This window comes from Rana temporaria, chromosome 1 (genome assembly GCF_905171775.1).
Source record: "Rana temporaria chromosome 1, aRanTem1.1, whole genome shotgun sequence".
NCBI classification, from domain to species: Eukaryota; Metazoa; Chordata; class Amphibia; order Anura; family Ranidae; genus Rana; species Rana temporaria.
The window spans coordinates 25453731-25467041 of record NC_053489.1 but is presented as its reverse complement, the minus strand read 5'-3'; the positions used below and the strand labels follow the sequence as shown (position 1 = coordinate 25467041).

The 13311-nt window shown below is 43.9% G+C and overlaps 1 protein-coding gene across 2 annotated transcripts in view; it reads left to right on the top strand.

Annotated features, from left to right (window-relative positions):
• PIGO (phosphatidylinositol glycan anchor biosynthesis class O) overlaps positions 1 to 11386 on the top strand; it is a 56767-nt gene extending 45381 nt beyond the window's left edge. Inside the window, exons 8-11 of one of the 2 annotated variants that reach the window (XM_040336029.1) lie at positions 15 to 218; positions 1878 to 2083; positions 4293 to 4363; positions 10747 to 11386. In XM_040336029.1, the coding sequence (XP_040191963.1) occupies positions 15 to 218; positions 1878 to 2083; positions 4293 to 4363; positions 10747 to 10876 (611 nt within the window). In that variant the 3' untranslated portion in view covers positions 10877 to 11386. Of the gene's footprint in view, positions 1 to 14; positions 219 to 1873; positions 2084 to 4292; positions 4364 to 10746 lie in introns of those variants that run through there. The other variant, XM_040336030.1, reaches the window with a different exon arrangement.
• The last annotated feature ends 1925 nt before the right edge of the window (positions 11387 to 13311 follow it).

Sequence of the window (13311 nt, the reverse complement as noted above, 5' to 3'; positions counted from 1 at the left end):
TATCGTTACTTTAGACTTGTTTTGCGTCCCGTGGTACGCGGTCATAGCGTGGGCTCTCGCCGCCACCCAGAGCTTCTACTCCACTGGTCACCAGCCCGTCTTCCCTGCCATTCACTGGAATTCGGCCTTTGTGGGCTTTCAGGACGGACACACAAACAACATCATCCCTGCACTGCTGGTTGCTGCCAACACCTTCTGCTCCAACATCCTCTTCTCAGGTAACAATGATTGCACATTTCTAATCTGTAGAAATAATACAATAGCGCTAACAAATCAGAACAGAAAATTACTGGGAGTTAAGGGGAAGGTCAAGGCAATCGATAGAATATGGATCGTGCAAAGAGGCGACCCTATAACTCGCCGATAACTGAAAGACATTAGGAGCGGCCAAACCAATCAAATCATAGCATGATTTCTTAATCATGTGTTCATGGTGTTCTTATCCCAGAACAGTATACTATTCTCTCCAGTATATGGAGATAAAAAGAAGTGTGGCTGCGATATTTGGAGGGCTCAGTGGCCGCCACGCCATACAGGGCTCAGGGGCGCCGCCCCTCTAATCCATGTACCCAGCCCCTAATCTATATGCAGGGCACCGGACGCAGGGATTGCAATAGGGTTTTTTTTTTTGGTTTTTTTTTAAGCACATGATTAGAGCCTGAGGGCCAGATCCACAAAGAGTTACGTCGGCGTATCTATTGATACGCCGCGTAAGTTCTTCGATGCGCCGTTGTATCTTTGTTTTGTATCCACAAAACAAGATACGCCTGAATGTGGTCTAGATCCTAACGACGTACGTCTTAGTACGCCGTTGGATCTTAGGTGCATATTTACGCTGGCCGCTAGGTGGCGCTTCCGTTGATTTCCGAGTAGAGTATGCAAATTAGCTAGATATGCCGATTCTCAAACGTACGTCCACCTGGCGCAATTTTTTTACGTCGTTTACGTAAGGCTTTAACGTTACCCCCGGCTCTATGAGGCGTACGCAATGTTAAGTATGGACGTCGGGACAGCGTCGAATTTTACGTTGTTATTCGCGAATAGTGTTTTGCGTAAGTTACGTTCACGTCAAAAGCATTGACTATTTGCGACGTGATTTCGCGCATGTGCACTGGGATACGTCCACGGACGGCGCATGCGCCGTTCGTAAAAAGCGTCAATTACGTGGGGTCATACTAGATTACCATACAACACGCCCACTCTAAGCCTACTTTGAATTACGCGGGCTTACGTCGGCAGATTTACGTTACGCCGGCCCGCATATGGGAGCAAGTTCTTTGTGGATACCCTACCAGCCACTCTGATTTACGATGGCGTAGCGCATATGAGATGCGCTACGCCCGCCTAAATATACGCCCGTTTTTGTGGATCTGGCCCTGAGGCTCTAATTGGCTTAAAAAAAGGGTGGGCTTGGGGCGCAGAGCACTGCGCCCCAAGCCCACCCAGTTGTGTGACAATAGCAAATTAATATTCATTATTGTCTTCCTGCTTTCCCTCCCGGCCAATCAGGAAGCAGGAGGAGTGCGATTGGCCGAGAGGAAAATCGATTATATTGGCCAGGCCGGGGGGAGGATGTACAGGAAGATCCGGGACTCGAGAGATGGCGCCCAGAGAGATCTCTTAGTGCTCTGTATCTGCCAATTGAAAGCCCGACCGCATGAATACCACCCGTGGCAGGGGGGGGGGGTAGTCGGGTGGTTTGTTTGCCTTTGCACCAGCCGCCATGGGTATAGCTGCTAACTTTTATAAATAAAAGGCAGATGATAATGGGTGTGGCTTGTTGTGGGTGTGGTCTAACGGGTGTGGCATTAATTTGCTCTGTGAAATCTATACTTGGAGATTGTCTGACGTAAATGATATCTTCTCCCCTGAGGAAGCCGGATCCTGCCTACTGCTGCTATGGCCGTTCCTGTGTGAATCCCCCACGGGGCGGAGGAAGAGAGGGAAAAGAGAGACCCGAGAAGGGGAGAGTGAGGACGAGGACATGCCTCTAATGGAGATGAGGCTGAGAGAGAATCCCGACTGCTTCTCTGTGGCTCTGCTTCAGCTGGGGACCAAATACCTCTTCATCCAAGGAGTGCAGGTACTGAGCCAGCTAATAATATGACCACAATCAATCATCATTCAGGGAGTACATGTCCTGAGCCCAGTGTTACTGTGTCTGCACACACTCTTCATTCGGGAGTGCAAGTACCAAGCCAGCTAATATTTTGACCACAACCACTCATCATTCATGGAGTGCAGGTACTGAGCCAGCTAATACTGCGACCATACACACTCTTCATTCAGGAAGTGCAGGTACAGAGCCCAATTTTACTGTGCCTAAACACACCTTTCACCTGGGAGTGCAGGTACTGAGCCGGCTAATGTGATTATACACTTTCTTCATCCAGGGAGTACAGGTACCGAGCCTAATGTTACTTTGTCTGAACACACTCCTCATCCAGGGAGTGCAGGTATCGAGCCCAATGTTACTGTGCCTGCACAAACAAACATTTAATCCAGGGAGTTCAGGTACTGAGTCTGTTGTTCCTGTGACCACACATATTCCCCATCCAGGGAGTTCAGGTACTGACCCCGCTGGTACTGTGACCACACATATTCTCCGTGCAGGTACTGAGTCTGCTGTTACTGTGACCACACATATTCTCCATGCAGGGAGTGCAGGTACTGACCCTGCTGTTACTGTGACCACACACATTCTCCATCCAGGGAGTTCAGGTACTGACCCCGCTGTTCCTGTGACCACACATATTCTCCATGCATGGAGTGCAGGTACTTACCCCGCTGTTCCTGTGACCACACATATTCTCCATGCAGAGAGTGCAGGTACTGACCCTGCTGTTACTGTGACCACACACATTCTTCATCCAGGGTGTTCAGGTACTGACCCCGCTGTTACTGTGACCACACATATTCTCCATCCATGGAGTGCAGGTACTGACCCCGCTGTTACTGTGACCACACACATTCTCCATCCAGGGAGTTCAGGTACTGACCCCGCTGTTCTTGTGACCACACACATTCTCCATCCAGGGAGTGCAGGTACTGACCCTGCTGTTACTGTGACCACACATATTCTCCATGCAGGGAGTGCAGGTACTGACCCCGCTGTTACTGTGACCACACACATTCTCCATCCAGGGAGTGCAGGTACTGACCCTGCTGTTACTGTGACCACACATATTCTCCATGCAGGGAGTGCAGGTACTGACCCCGCTGTTCTTGTGACCACACACATTCTCCATCCAGGGAGTTCAGGTACTGACCCCGCTGTTCTTGTGACCACACACATTCTCCATCCAGGGAGTGCAGGTACTGACCTTGCTGTTCCTGTGACCACACACATTCTCCATCCAGGGAGTGCAGGTACTGACCCCGCTGTTACTGTGACCACACACATTCTCCATCCAGGGAGTGCAGATACTGAGTCTGCTGTTCCTGTGACCACACATATTCTCCATGCAGGGAGTGCAGGTACTGACCCCGCTGTTCCTGTGACCACACATATTCTCCATCCAGGTAAGCAGGTACTGACCCCGCTGTTACTGTGACCACACATATTCTCCATGCAGGGAGTGCCGGTACTGAGTCTGCTGTTCCTGTGACCACACATATTCTCCATCCAGGGAGTTCAGGTACTGACCCTGCTGTTACTGTGACCACACACATTCTCCATCCAGGGAGTGCAGGTACTGAGTCTTCAAGCACTGTTCATCCTGGGGGTTCAGGCACAAAGCCTGATCTTACTGTTATCGCACACACTCTCCATCCAGGGAGTGCAGGTATTGAGCCTGCTGTTCCTGTGACCACACATAGTCTCCATCCAGGGAGTGCAGGTATTGAGCCTGCTGTTCCTGTGACCACACATAGTCTCCATCCAGGGAGTGCAGGTACTGAGCCTGATGTGAATGCACACTCTGAAATACCCTGGGAGTGCAAATAAATATCGACAGAAACTATTTTTTGTGGCATTGTTAATCTTTTCTCTATTTGGTCAGTTGTCACCTTTTAATCAACAATTGATGGCAACATGATTTGTGGAAACTCACTCAAAAGCAATTGATTACTATTGATTATTGGTCTAACATTGGCATGCTTTATACTACCAGCCAATCTGTAGACATTTATAGGGCTGGTAAAGTAAAATGAAGCCTTACTTTAACACCTGGATGTAACCCCACTGCCAGACAAACATAGACTTTGACTATCACAACTTCAAAGATTTGGAGCAGTAATTCGGTTTGAGAATCATTCTTTTCAATTCACGTTTGCTTTTTGTTTCCTTACAGCTCCTGTCCTGTGTCTGTGCAGCTATGATTCTTCGGCGGCATCTTATGGTGTGGAAAGTCTTCGCTCCAAAGTAGGTTAAAGCTACTTGTATCTGAAACGACCAAATACATGTCCCTAACCACACATGAAAAAAATATCTTCCCTTTCTACGAATACAGGAAGATGGAGCTTAGTTCTAGGTTGTTGTCCCTGGAGGCGGGATGTCCCAATTTCTAGTTAGAAGGTTTTTCCAACTAAAGAAGCTGGAATACAGACTTGTGGAGGGGATTATTTTTATATGGCTGATGACAATGTCATACATGACCCCTATGCTTAGGCATTCACTGCATGAAACGGCTCCAGATTCAGGGATTCACTGCATTAAACAGGGCCCCACATTCAGGGATTCACTGCATGAAACGGATTCCACATTCATTTATTTTTACTGCATGAAACGGATCCCACATTCAGGGATTCACTGCATGGAACAGATCCCACATTCAGGGATTCACTGCATGAAACAGGGCCATAGAATCTCTTGCTCAGTATTACATTTATAGTATCCCTTCTTCAGTATTACGTCTATAGTATCCCTTATTCAGTATTACGTCTATAGTATCCCTTATTCAGTATTGCGGCTATAGTATCCCTTATTCAGTATTATGTCTATAGTATCCCTTCTTCAGTATTACGTCTATAGTGTCCCTTCTTCAGTATTACGTCTATAGTATCCCTTATTCAGTATTACGTCTATAGTATCCCTTATTCAGTATTGCGGCTATAGTATCCCTTATTCAGTATTATGTCTATAGTATCCCTTCTTCAGTATTACGTCTATAGTGTCCCTTATTCAGTATTGCGTCTATAGTGTCCCTTCTTCAGTATTACGTCTATAGTGTCCCTTCTTCAGTATTACGTCTATAGTGTCCCTTCTTCAGTATTGCGTCTATAGTGTCCCTTATTCAGTATTGCGTCTATAGTATCCCTTATTCAGTATTACGTCTATAGTGTCCCTTCTTCAGTATTACATCTATAGTATCCCTTATTCAGTATTACGTCTATAGTGTCCCTTATTCAGTATTACGTCTATAGTGTCCCTTCTTCAGTATTACGTCTATAGTGTCCCTTATTCAGTATAACGTCCTTAGTGTCCCTTCTTCAGTATTACATCTATAGTATCCCTTCTTCAGTATTACGTCTATAGTGTCCCTTCTTCAGTATTACGTCTATAGTATCCCTTATTCAGTATTACGTCTATAGTGTCCCTTCTTCAGTATTACGTCTATAGTATCCCTTATTCAGTATTACGTCTATAGTATCCCTTATTCGGTATTACGTCTATAGTATCCCTTCTTCGGTATTACGTCTATAGTATCCCTTATTCGGTATTACGTCTATAGTATCCCTTATTCGGTATTACGTCTATAGTATCCCTTCTTCAGTATTACGTCTATAGTGTCCCTTCTTCAGTATTACGTCTATAGTATCCCTTATTCAGTATTACGTCTATAGTATCCCTTATTCAGTATTACGTCTATAGTATCCCTTATTCAGTATTACGTCTATAGTATCCCTTATTCAGTATTACGTCTATAGTATCCCTTCTTCGGTATTACGTCTATAGTGTCCCTTCTTCGGTATTACGTCTATAGTGTCCCTTCTTCGGTATTACGTCTATAGTGTCCCTTCTTCAGTATTACGTCTATAGTGTCCCTTCTTCAGTATTACGTCTATAGTGTCCCTTCTTCAGTATTACATCTATAGTATCCCTTCAGTATTACGTCTATAGTGTCCCTTCTTCAGTATTACGTCTATAGTGTCCCTTATTCAGTATTGCGTCTATAGTGTCCCTTCTTCAGTATTACGTCTATAGTGTCCCTTCTTCAGTATTACGTCTATAGTGTCCCTTCTTCAGTATTGCGTCTATAGTGTCCCTTCTTCAGTATTGCGTCTATAGTGTCCCTTATTCAGTATTACGTCTATAGTGTCCCTTCTTCAGTATTACATCTATAGTATCCCTTATTCAGTATTACGTCTATAGTGTCCCTTATTCAGTATTACGTCTATAGTGTCCCTTCTTCAGTATTACGTCTATAGTGTCCCTTATTCAGTATAACGTCTATAGTGTCCCTTCTTCAGTATTACATCTATAGTATCCCTTCTTCAGTATTACGTCTATAGTGTCCCTTCTTCAGTATTACGTCTATAGTATCCCTTATTCAGTATTACGTCTATAGTATCCCTTATTCAGTATTACGTCTATAGTATCCCTTATTCGGTATTACGTCTATAGTATCCCTTCTTCGGTATTACGTCTATAGTGTCCCTTCTTCGGTATTACGTCTATAGTGTCCCTTCTTCGGTATTACGTCTATAGTGTCCCTTCTTCGGTATTACGTCTATAGTGTCCCTTCTTCAGTATTACGTCTATAGTGTCCCTTCTTCAGTATTACGTCTATAGTGTCCCTTATTCAGTATTACGTCTATAGTGTCCCTTGTTCATTTTTACGTCTATAGTGTCCCATATTCAGTATTACGTCTATAGTGTCCCTTATTCAGTATTACGTCTATAGTGTCCCTTCTTTAGTATTACGTCTATAGTGTCCCTTCTTCAGTATTACATCTATAGTATCCCTTCTTCAGTATTACGTCTATAGTATCCCTTATTCAGTATTACGTCTATAGTGTCCCTTCTTTAGTATTACGTCTATAGTGTCCCTTCTTCAGTATTACATCTATAGTGTCCCTTCTTCAGTATTACGTCTATAGTATCCCTTCTTCAGTATTACGTCTATAGTGTCCCTTATTCAGTATAACGTCTATAGTGTCCCTTCTTCAGTATTACATCTATAGTGTCCCTTCTTCAGTATTACATCTATAGTGTCCCTTCTTGGGTATTACGTCTATAGTGTCCCTTATTCAGTATAACGTCTATAGTGTCCCTTCTTCAGTATTACGTCTATAGTGTCCCTTCTTCAGTATTACGTCTATAGTATCCCTTATTCAGTATTACGTCTATAGTATCCCTTATTCAGTATTACGTCTATAGTATCCCTTCTTCGGTATTACGTCTATAGTGTCCCTTCTTCGGTATTACGTCTATAGTGTCCCTTCTTCGGTATTACGTCTATAGTGTCCCTTCTTCAGTATTACGTCTATAGTATCCCTTCTTCAGTATTACGTCTATAGTGTCCCTTATTCAGTATTACGTCTATAGTATCCCTTATTCAGTATTACGTCTATAGTATCCCTTATTCAGTATTACGTCTATAGTGTCCCTTCTTCAGTATTACGTCTATAGTGTCCCTTCTTGGGTATTACGTCTATAGTGTCCCTTCTTGGGTATTACGTCTATAGTGTCCCTTCTTCAGTATTACGTCTATAGTATCCCTTATTCAGTATTACGTCTATAGTATCCCTTATTCAGTATTACGTCTATAGTATCCCTTATTCAGTATTACGTCTATAGTATCCCTTCTTCGGTATTACGTCTATAGTGTCCCTTCTTCGGTATTACGTCTATAGTATCCCATATTCAGTATTACGTCTATAGTATCCCTTATTCAGTATTACGTCTATAGTATCCCTTATTCAGTATTACGTCTATAGTATCCCTTATTCAGTATTACGTCTATAGTGTCCCTTCTTCGGTATTACGTCTATAGTGTCCCTTCTTCAGTATTACGTCTATAGTATCCCTTATTCAGTATTACGTCTATAGTATCCCTTATTCAGTATTACGTCTATAGTATCCCTTCTTCGGTATTACGTCTATAGTGTCCCTTCTTCGGTATTACGTCTATAGTGTCCCTTCTTCGGTATTACGTCTATAGTGTCCCTTCTTCATTATTACGTCTATAGTGTCCCTTCTTCAGTATTACGTCTATAGTGTCCCTTATTCAGTATTACGTCTATAGTGTCCCTTCTTTAGTATTACGTCTATAGTGTCCCTTCTTCAGTATTACATCTATAGTATCCCTTCTTCAGTATTACGTCTATAGTATCCCTTATTCAGTATTACGTCTATAGTATCCCTTATTCAGTATTACGTCTATAGTATCCCTTATTCAGTATTACGTCTATAGTATCCCTTATTCAGTATTACGTCTATAGTGTCCCTTCTTCGGTATTACGTCTATAGTGTCCCTTCTTCGGTATTACGTCTATAGTGTCCCTTCTTCGGTATTACGTCTATAGTGTCCCTTCTTCGGTATTACGTCTATAGTGTCCCTTCTTCGGTATTACGTCTATAGTGTCCCTTCTTCAGTATTACGTCTATAGTGTCCCTTATTCAGTATTACGTCTATAGTGTCCCTTGTTCATTTTTACGTCTATAGTATCCCATATTCAGTATTACGTCTATAGTATCCCTTGTTCAGTATTGCGTCTATAGTATCCCCTGTTCAGTATTACGTCTATAGTATCCCTTGTTCAGTATTGCGTCTATAGTGTCCCTTATTCAGTATTACGTCTATAGTATCCCTTCTTTAGCATTACGTCTATAGTGTCCCTTCTTCATTATTACGTCTATAGTGTCCCTTCTTCAGTATTACGTCTATAGTGTCCCTTATTCAGTATTACGTCTATAGTGTCCCTTCTTTAGTATTACGTCTATAGTGTCCCTTATTCAGTATTACGTCTATAGTGTCCCTTATTCAGTATTACGTCTATAGTGTCCCTTATTCAGTATTACGTCTATAGTGTCCCTTCTTCAGTATTACGTCTATAGTGTCCCTTATTCAGTATTGCGTCTATAGTATCCCTTCTTCAGTATTACGTCTATAGTGTCCCTTATTCAGTATTGCGTCTATAGTATCCCTTATTCAGTATTACGTCTATAGTGTCCCTTCTTCAGTATTACGTCTATAGTATCCCTTATTCAGTATTACGTCTATAGTGTCCCTTCTTCAGTATTACGTCTATAGTGTCCCTTCTTCAGTATTACGTCTATAGTGTCCCTTATTCAGTATTACGTCTATAGTGTCCCTTCTTCATTATTACGTCTATAGTGTCCCTTATTCAGTATTACGTCTATAGTGTCCCTTCTTTAGTATTACGTCTATAGTGTCCCTTCTTCAGTATTACGTCTATAGTATCCCTTGTTCAGTATTACGTCTATAGTATCCCTTGTTCAGTATTACGTCTATAGTATCCCTTGTTCAGTATTGCGTCTATAGTATCCTTTCTTCAGTATTACGTCTATAGTGTCCCTTCTTCAGTATTACGTCTATAGTATCCCTTCTTCAGTATTGCGTCTATAGTGTCCCTTCTTCAGTATTACGTCTATAGTGTCCCTTGTTCAGTATTGCGTCTATAGTATCCCTTCTTCAGTATTACGTCTATAGTGTCCCTTGTTCAGTATTGCGTCTATAGTATCCTTTCTTCAGTATTACGTCTATAGTATCCCTTGTTTAGTATTACGTCTATAGTGTCCCTTCTTCAGTATTACGTCTATAGTATCCCTTCTTCAGTATTACGTCTATAGTGTCCCTTGTTCAGTATTACGTCTATAGTATCCCTTGTTCAGTATTGCGTCTATAGTATCCCTTGTTCAGTATTGCGTCTATAGTATCCCTTCTTCAGTATTACGTCTATAGTGTCCCTTGTTCAGTATTGCGTCTATAGTATCCTTTTTTCAGTATTACGTCTATAGTATCCCTTGTTCAGTATTACGTCTATAGTGTCCCTTCTTGGGTATTATGTCTATAGTGTCCCTTCTTGGGTATTACGTCTATAGTGTCCCTTCTTGGGTATTACGTCTATAGTGTCCCTTCTTCAGTATTACGTCTATAGTGTCCCTTATTCAGTATTACGTCTATAGTGTCCCTTATTCAGTATTACGTCTATAGTATCCCTTATTCAGTATTACGTCTATAGTGTCCCTTCTTCAGTATTACGTCTATAGTGTCCCTTCTTCAGTATTACGTCTATAGTGTCCCTTCTTGGGTATTACGTCTATAGTGTCCCTTCTTGGGTATTACGTCTATAGTGTCCCTTCTTCAGTATTACGTCTATAGTGTCCCTTATTCAGTATTACGTCTATAGTGTCCCTTCTTCAGTATTACGTCTATAGTGTCCCTTCTTGGGTATTACGTCTATAGTGTCCCTTCTTCAGTATTACGTATATAGTGTCCCTTCTTCAGTATTACGTATATAGTGTCCCTTCTTTAGTATTACGTCCATAGTGTTCCTTCTTTAGTATTACGTCTATAGTGTCCCTTATTCAGTATTACGTCTATAGTGTCCCTTATTCAGTATTACGTCTATAGTGTCCCTTATTCAGTATTGCATCTATAGTATCCCTTCTTCAGTATTACATTTATAGTGTCCCTTCTTCAGTATTACGTCTATAGTGTCCCTTATTCAGTATTGCATCTATAGTATCCCTTCTTCAGTATTACGTCTATAGTGTCCCTTCTTCAGTATTACATTTATAGTATACCTTTAATTTATTGTCCTCTTCTTGTCTCTCAGGTTCCTGTTTGAAGCTCTGGGCTTCACAATCAGCAGCATCTTTATGGTGTGTGGGATTGCACTGGTTCTGCGGGTAGACTGTGTCGTTCGTGACTGGTTCCGGAGGCTCTTGGTCCAGCAGAGCAGGTAGCAGCGGAGGATGGACTGAAACGCTGCTCAGAACTCACTCAGTGCCTTTCCCAGTCCAGGCTGTGGGCTGCTGCACTAATTACACTCCGCCAGCTGGCAGAACCCCGGACCTTTCCGCCATATTTGTTTCATCTGTCTATTCAGAGGATTTGCCAAGAGAGGACAGTAGCTTAGAGTCATCTGGTGTTATCAGCAGCCATTTTCTGACGGCTCTCCTGTCAAGTTTTCCTTGATACCTCCCCTCAAGTATCCCTTGTCAAGCAGACAGTCCACTATCATTGCTGCAACATGGAGAGCGGTGTGGGTGAACTGCATTTTACTGGAGAATAAATGTAGCTTTTGGGAGAGTTAAAAAAAAAAAAACATTCATAGAAGAACATTTACCAACCACTGCCAAGAGCTTGCCATAGGCGTTCAATACGTCAGTGACCGCACAATAAAGATTGCTTGAGTGTATGTGTGCAAGTGGTGCTGGGGTCTTCAGAAATAAAGGGAATCTTGTGCTACATTATTATTGGGGTCCTCTTGTATGCATCACATCAGGGAAACTTATCAAAGTAGACACAGAGAGACAAGGCAGAAAATATTTGTATTTTTTGTACTCACCATGAAATCTCTTTCTGTGCATTCATTGAAGGACACAGTGGAGACCTTAAGATCTTGACCTTGGGGTTATACTGCCACCTGCACAAGTAAGACACAAAGAACAAAAAGCAAAAGCACAGCTTAGGCCAGTGATGGCGAACCTTGTCACTAGGGTTGTCCCGATACCAAGCATTTGTACTTGTACTCGGGGAAAATGCTCCGATACTTTACCGATACCTGACTTTCTCTGTATTCTCCCATCCGTTCTGCTCTCTCCCTCCATGCTCCTGTGTCCCCCCTCCGTGCCGCTGCCGTTCTGCTCTCCCCCCTCCGTGCCCTGTGTCAATTCTCCATGCCCCTGCACTCCCCCCCTCCGTGCCGCTGCTCTCTCCCCTCCGTGCCCTGTGTCGATTCTCTGTGCGCTGCTCTCCCCCCTCCGTGCCCTGTGTCAATTCTCCGTGCACTGCTCTCCCCCTTCGTGTCGCTGCACTCCCCCCTCCGTGCCCTGTGTCCATTCTCTGTGTGCTGCTCTCCCCCCTCCGTGCCCTGTGTCCATTCTCCGTGCGCTGCTCTCCCCCCCTCCGTGCCCTGTGTCCATTCTCCGTGCGCTGCTCTCCCCCCTCCGTGCCCTGTGTCCATTCTCCGTGCACTGCTCTCCCCCTTCGTGTCGCTGCACTCCCCCCTCCGTGCCCTGTGTCCATTCTCTGTGTGCTGCTCTCCCCCCTCCGTGCCCTGTGTCCATTCTCCGTGCGCTGCTCTCCCCCCTCCGTGCCCTGTGTCCATTTTCCGTGCGCTGCTCTCCCCCCTCCGTGCCCTGTGTCCATTCTCCGTGCACTGCTCTCCCCCCTCCGTGCCCTGTGTCCATTCTCCGTGCGCTGCTCTCCCCCTTCCGTGCCCTGTGTCAATTCTCTGTGTGCTGCTCTCCCCCTTTGTGCCCTGTACCATTCTCCTTGTCGCTGCTCTCCCCCCTCTGTGTCCTGTGTCAATCCTCCATGCGCTGCTCTCCCCCTCCGTGCCCTGTGTCCATTCTCTGTGCGCTGCTCTCCCCCCTTCGTGCCCTGTGTCAATTCTCTGTGCGCTGCTCTCCCCCCTCCGTGCCCTGTGTCAATTCTCCGTGTGCTGCTCTCCCCCTCCGTGCCCTGTACCTTTCTACGTGCCGCTGCACTCCCCCCTCTGTCAGGATGGAGAGCGGAGGTAGGAGCCGCTAAATCCGGCTCCTACCTTTTCTGAATGAACAGAGTCAGTGATCACTGACTCTGTCCATTCATATAACTCAGCATCGTAAACTGTGTTTACGATGCTTCAGTTTATGAATGGAGAGGAGCCTCTGTCTCCTGTCCATTCATTTTCAGCACAGCTGAGAAAGAGACTGGGGAATCTGTGTCCTTAGTCCCTTTCTCTGTATCAAAGGGGAGATGTCAGAGGTCTGTTAAGACCCCTGATATCTCGCCAAAGCCCCCCAACAGGGCTAAGAAAAACAAAATAGCAATAAATAATAAAAATAATTAATTGTAAAAAATACATATTAAAAAAAAAAACACACTGACACATCCACCCCCCCCCCCCCAAGGAAGCATTGTAAAAAAAACAAAAAAAATTGAAAAATTTAAATTGTAAAATAAAAAAAAATACTGACACGACATAAAAAAAAAAAAAGTATCGGTATTCGGTATCGACGAGTACCTGAAAAAAATTATCGGTACTTGTACTCTGTCCTAAAAAAGTGGTATCGGGACAACCCTACCTGTCACCCCAGATGTTTTGGAACTACATTTCGCATGATGCTCCAATACACTGCAGAGTCCATGAGGATCATGGGAAATGTAGTTCCAAAACATCTGGGGTGCCAAG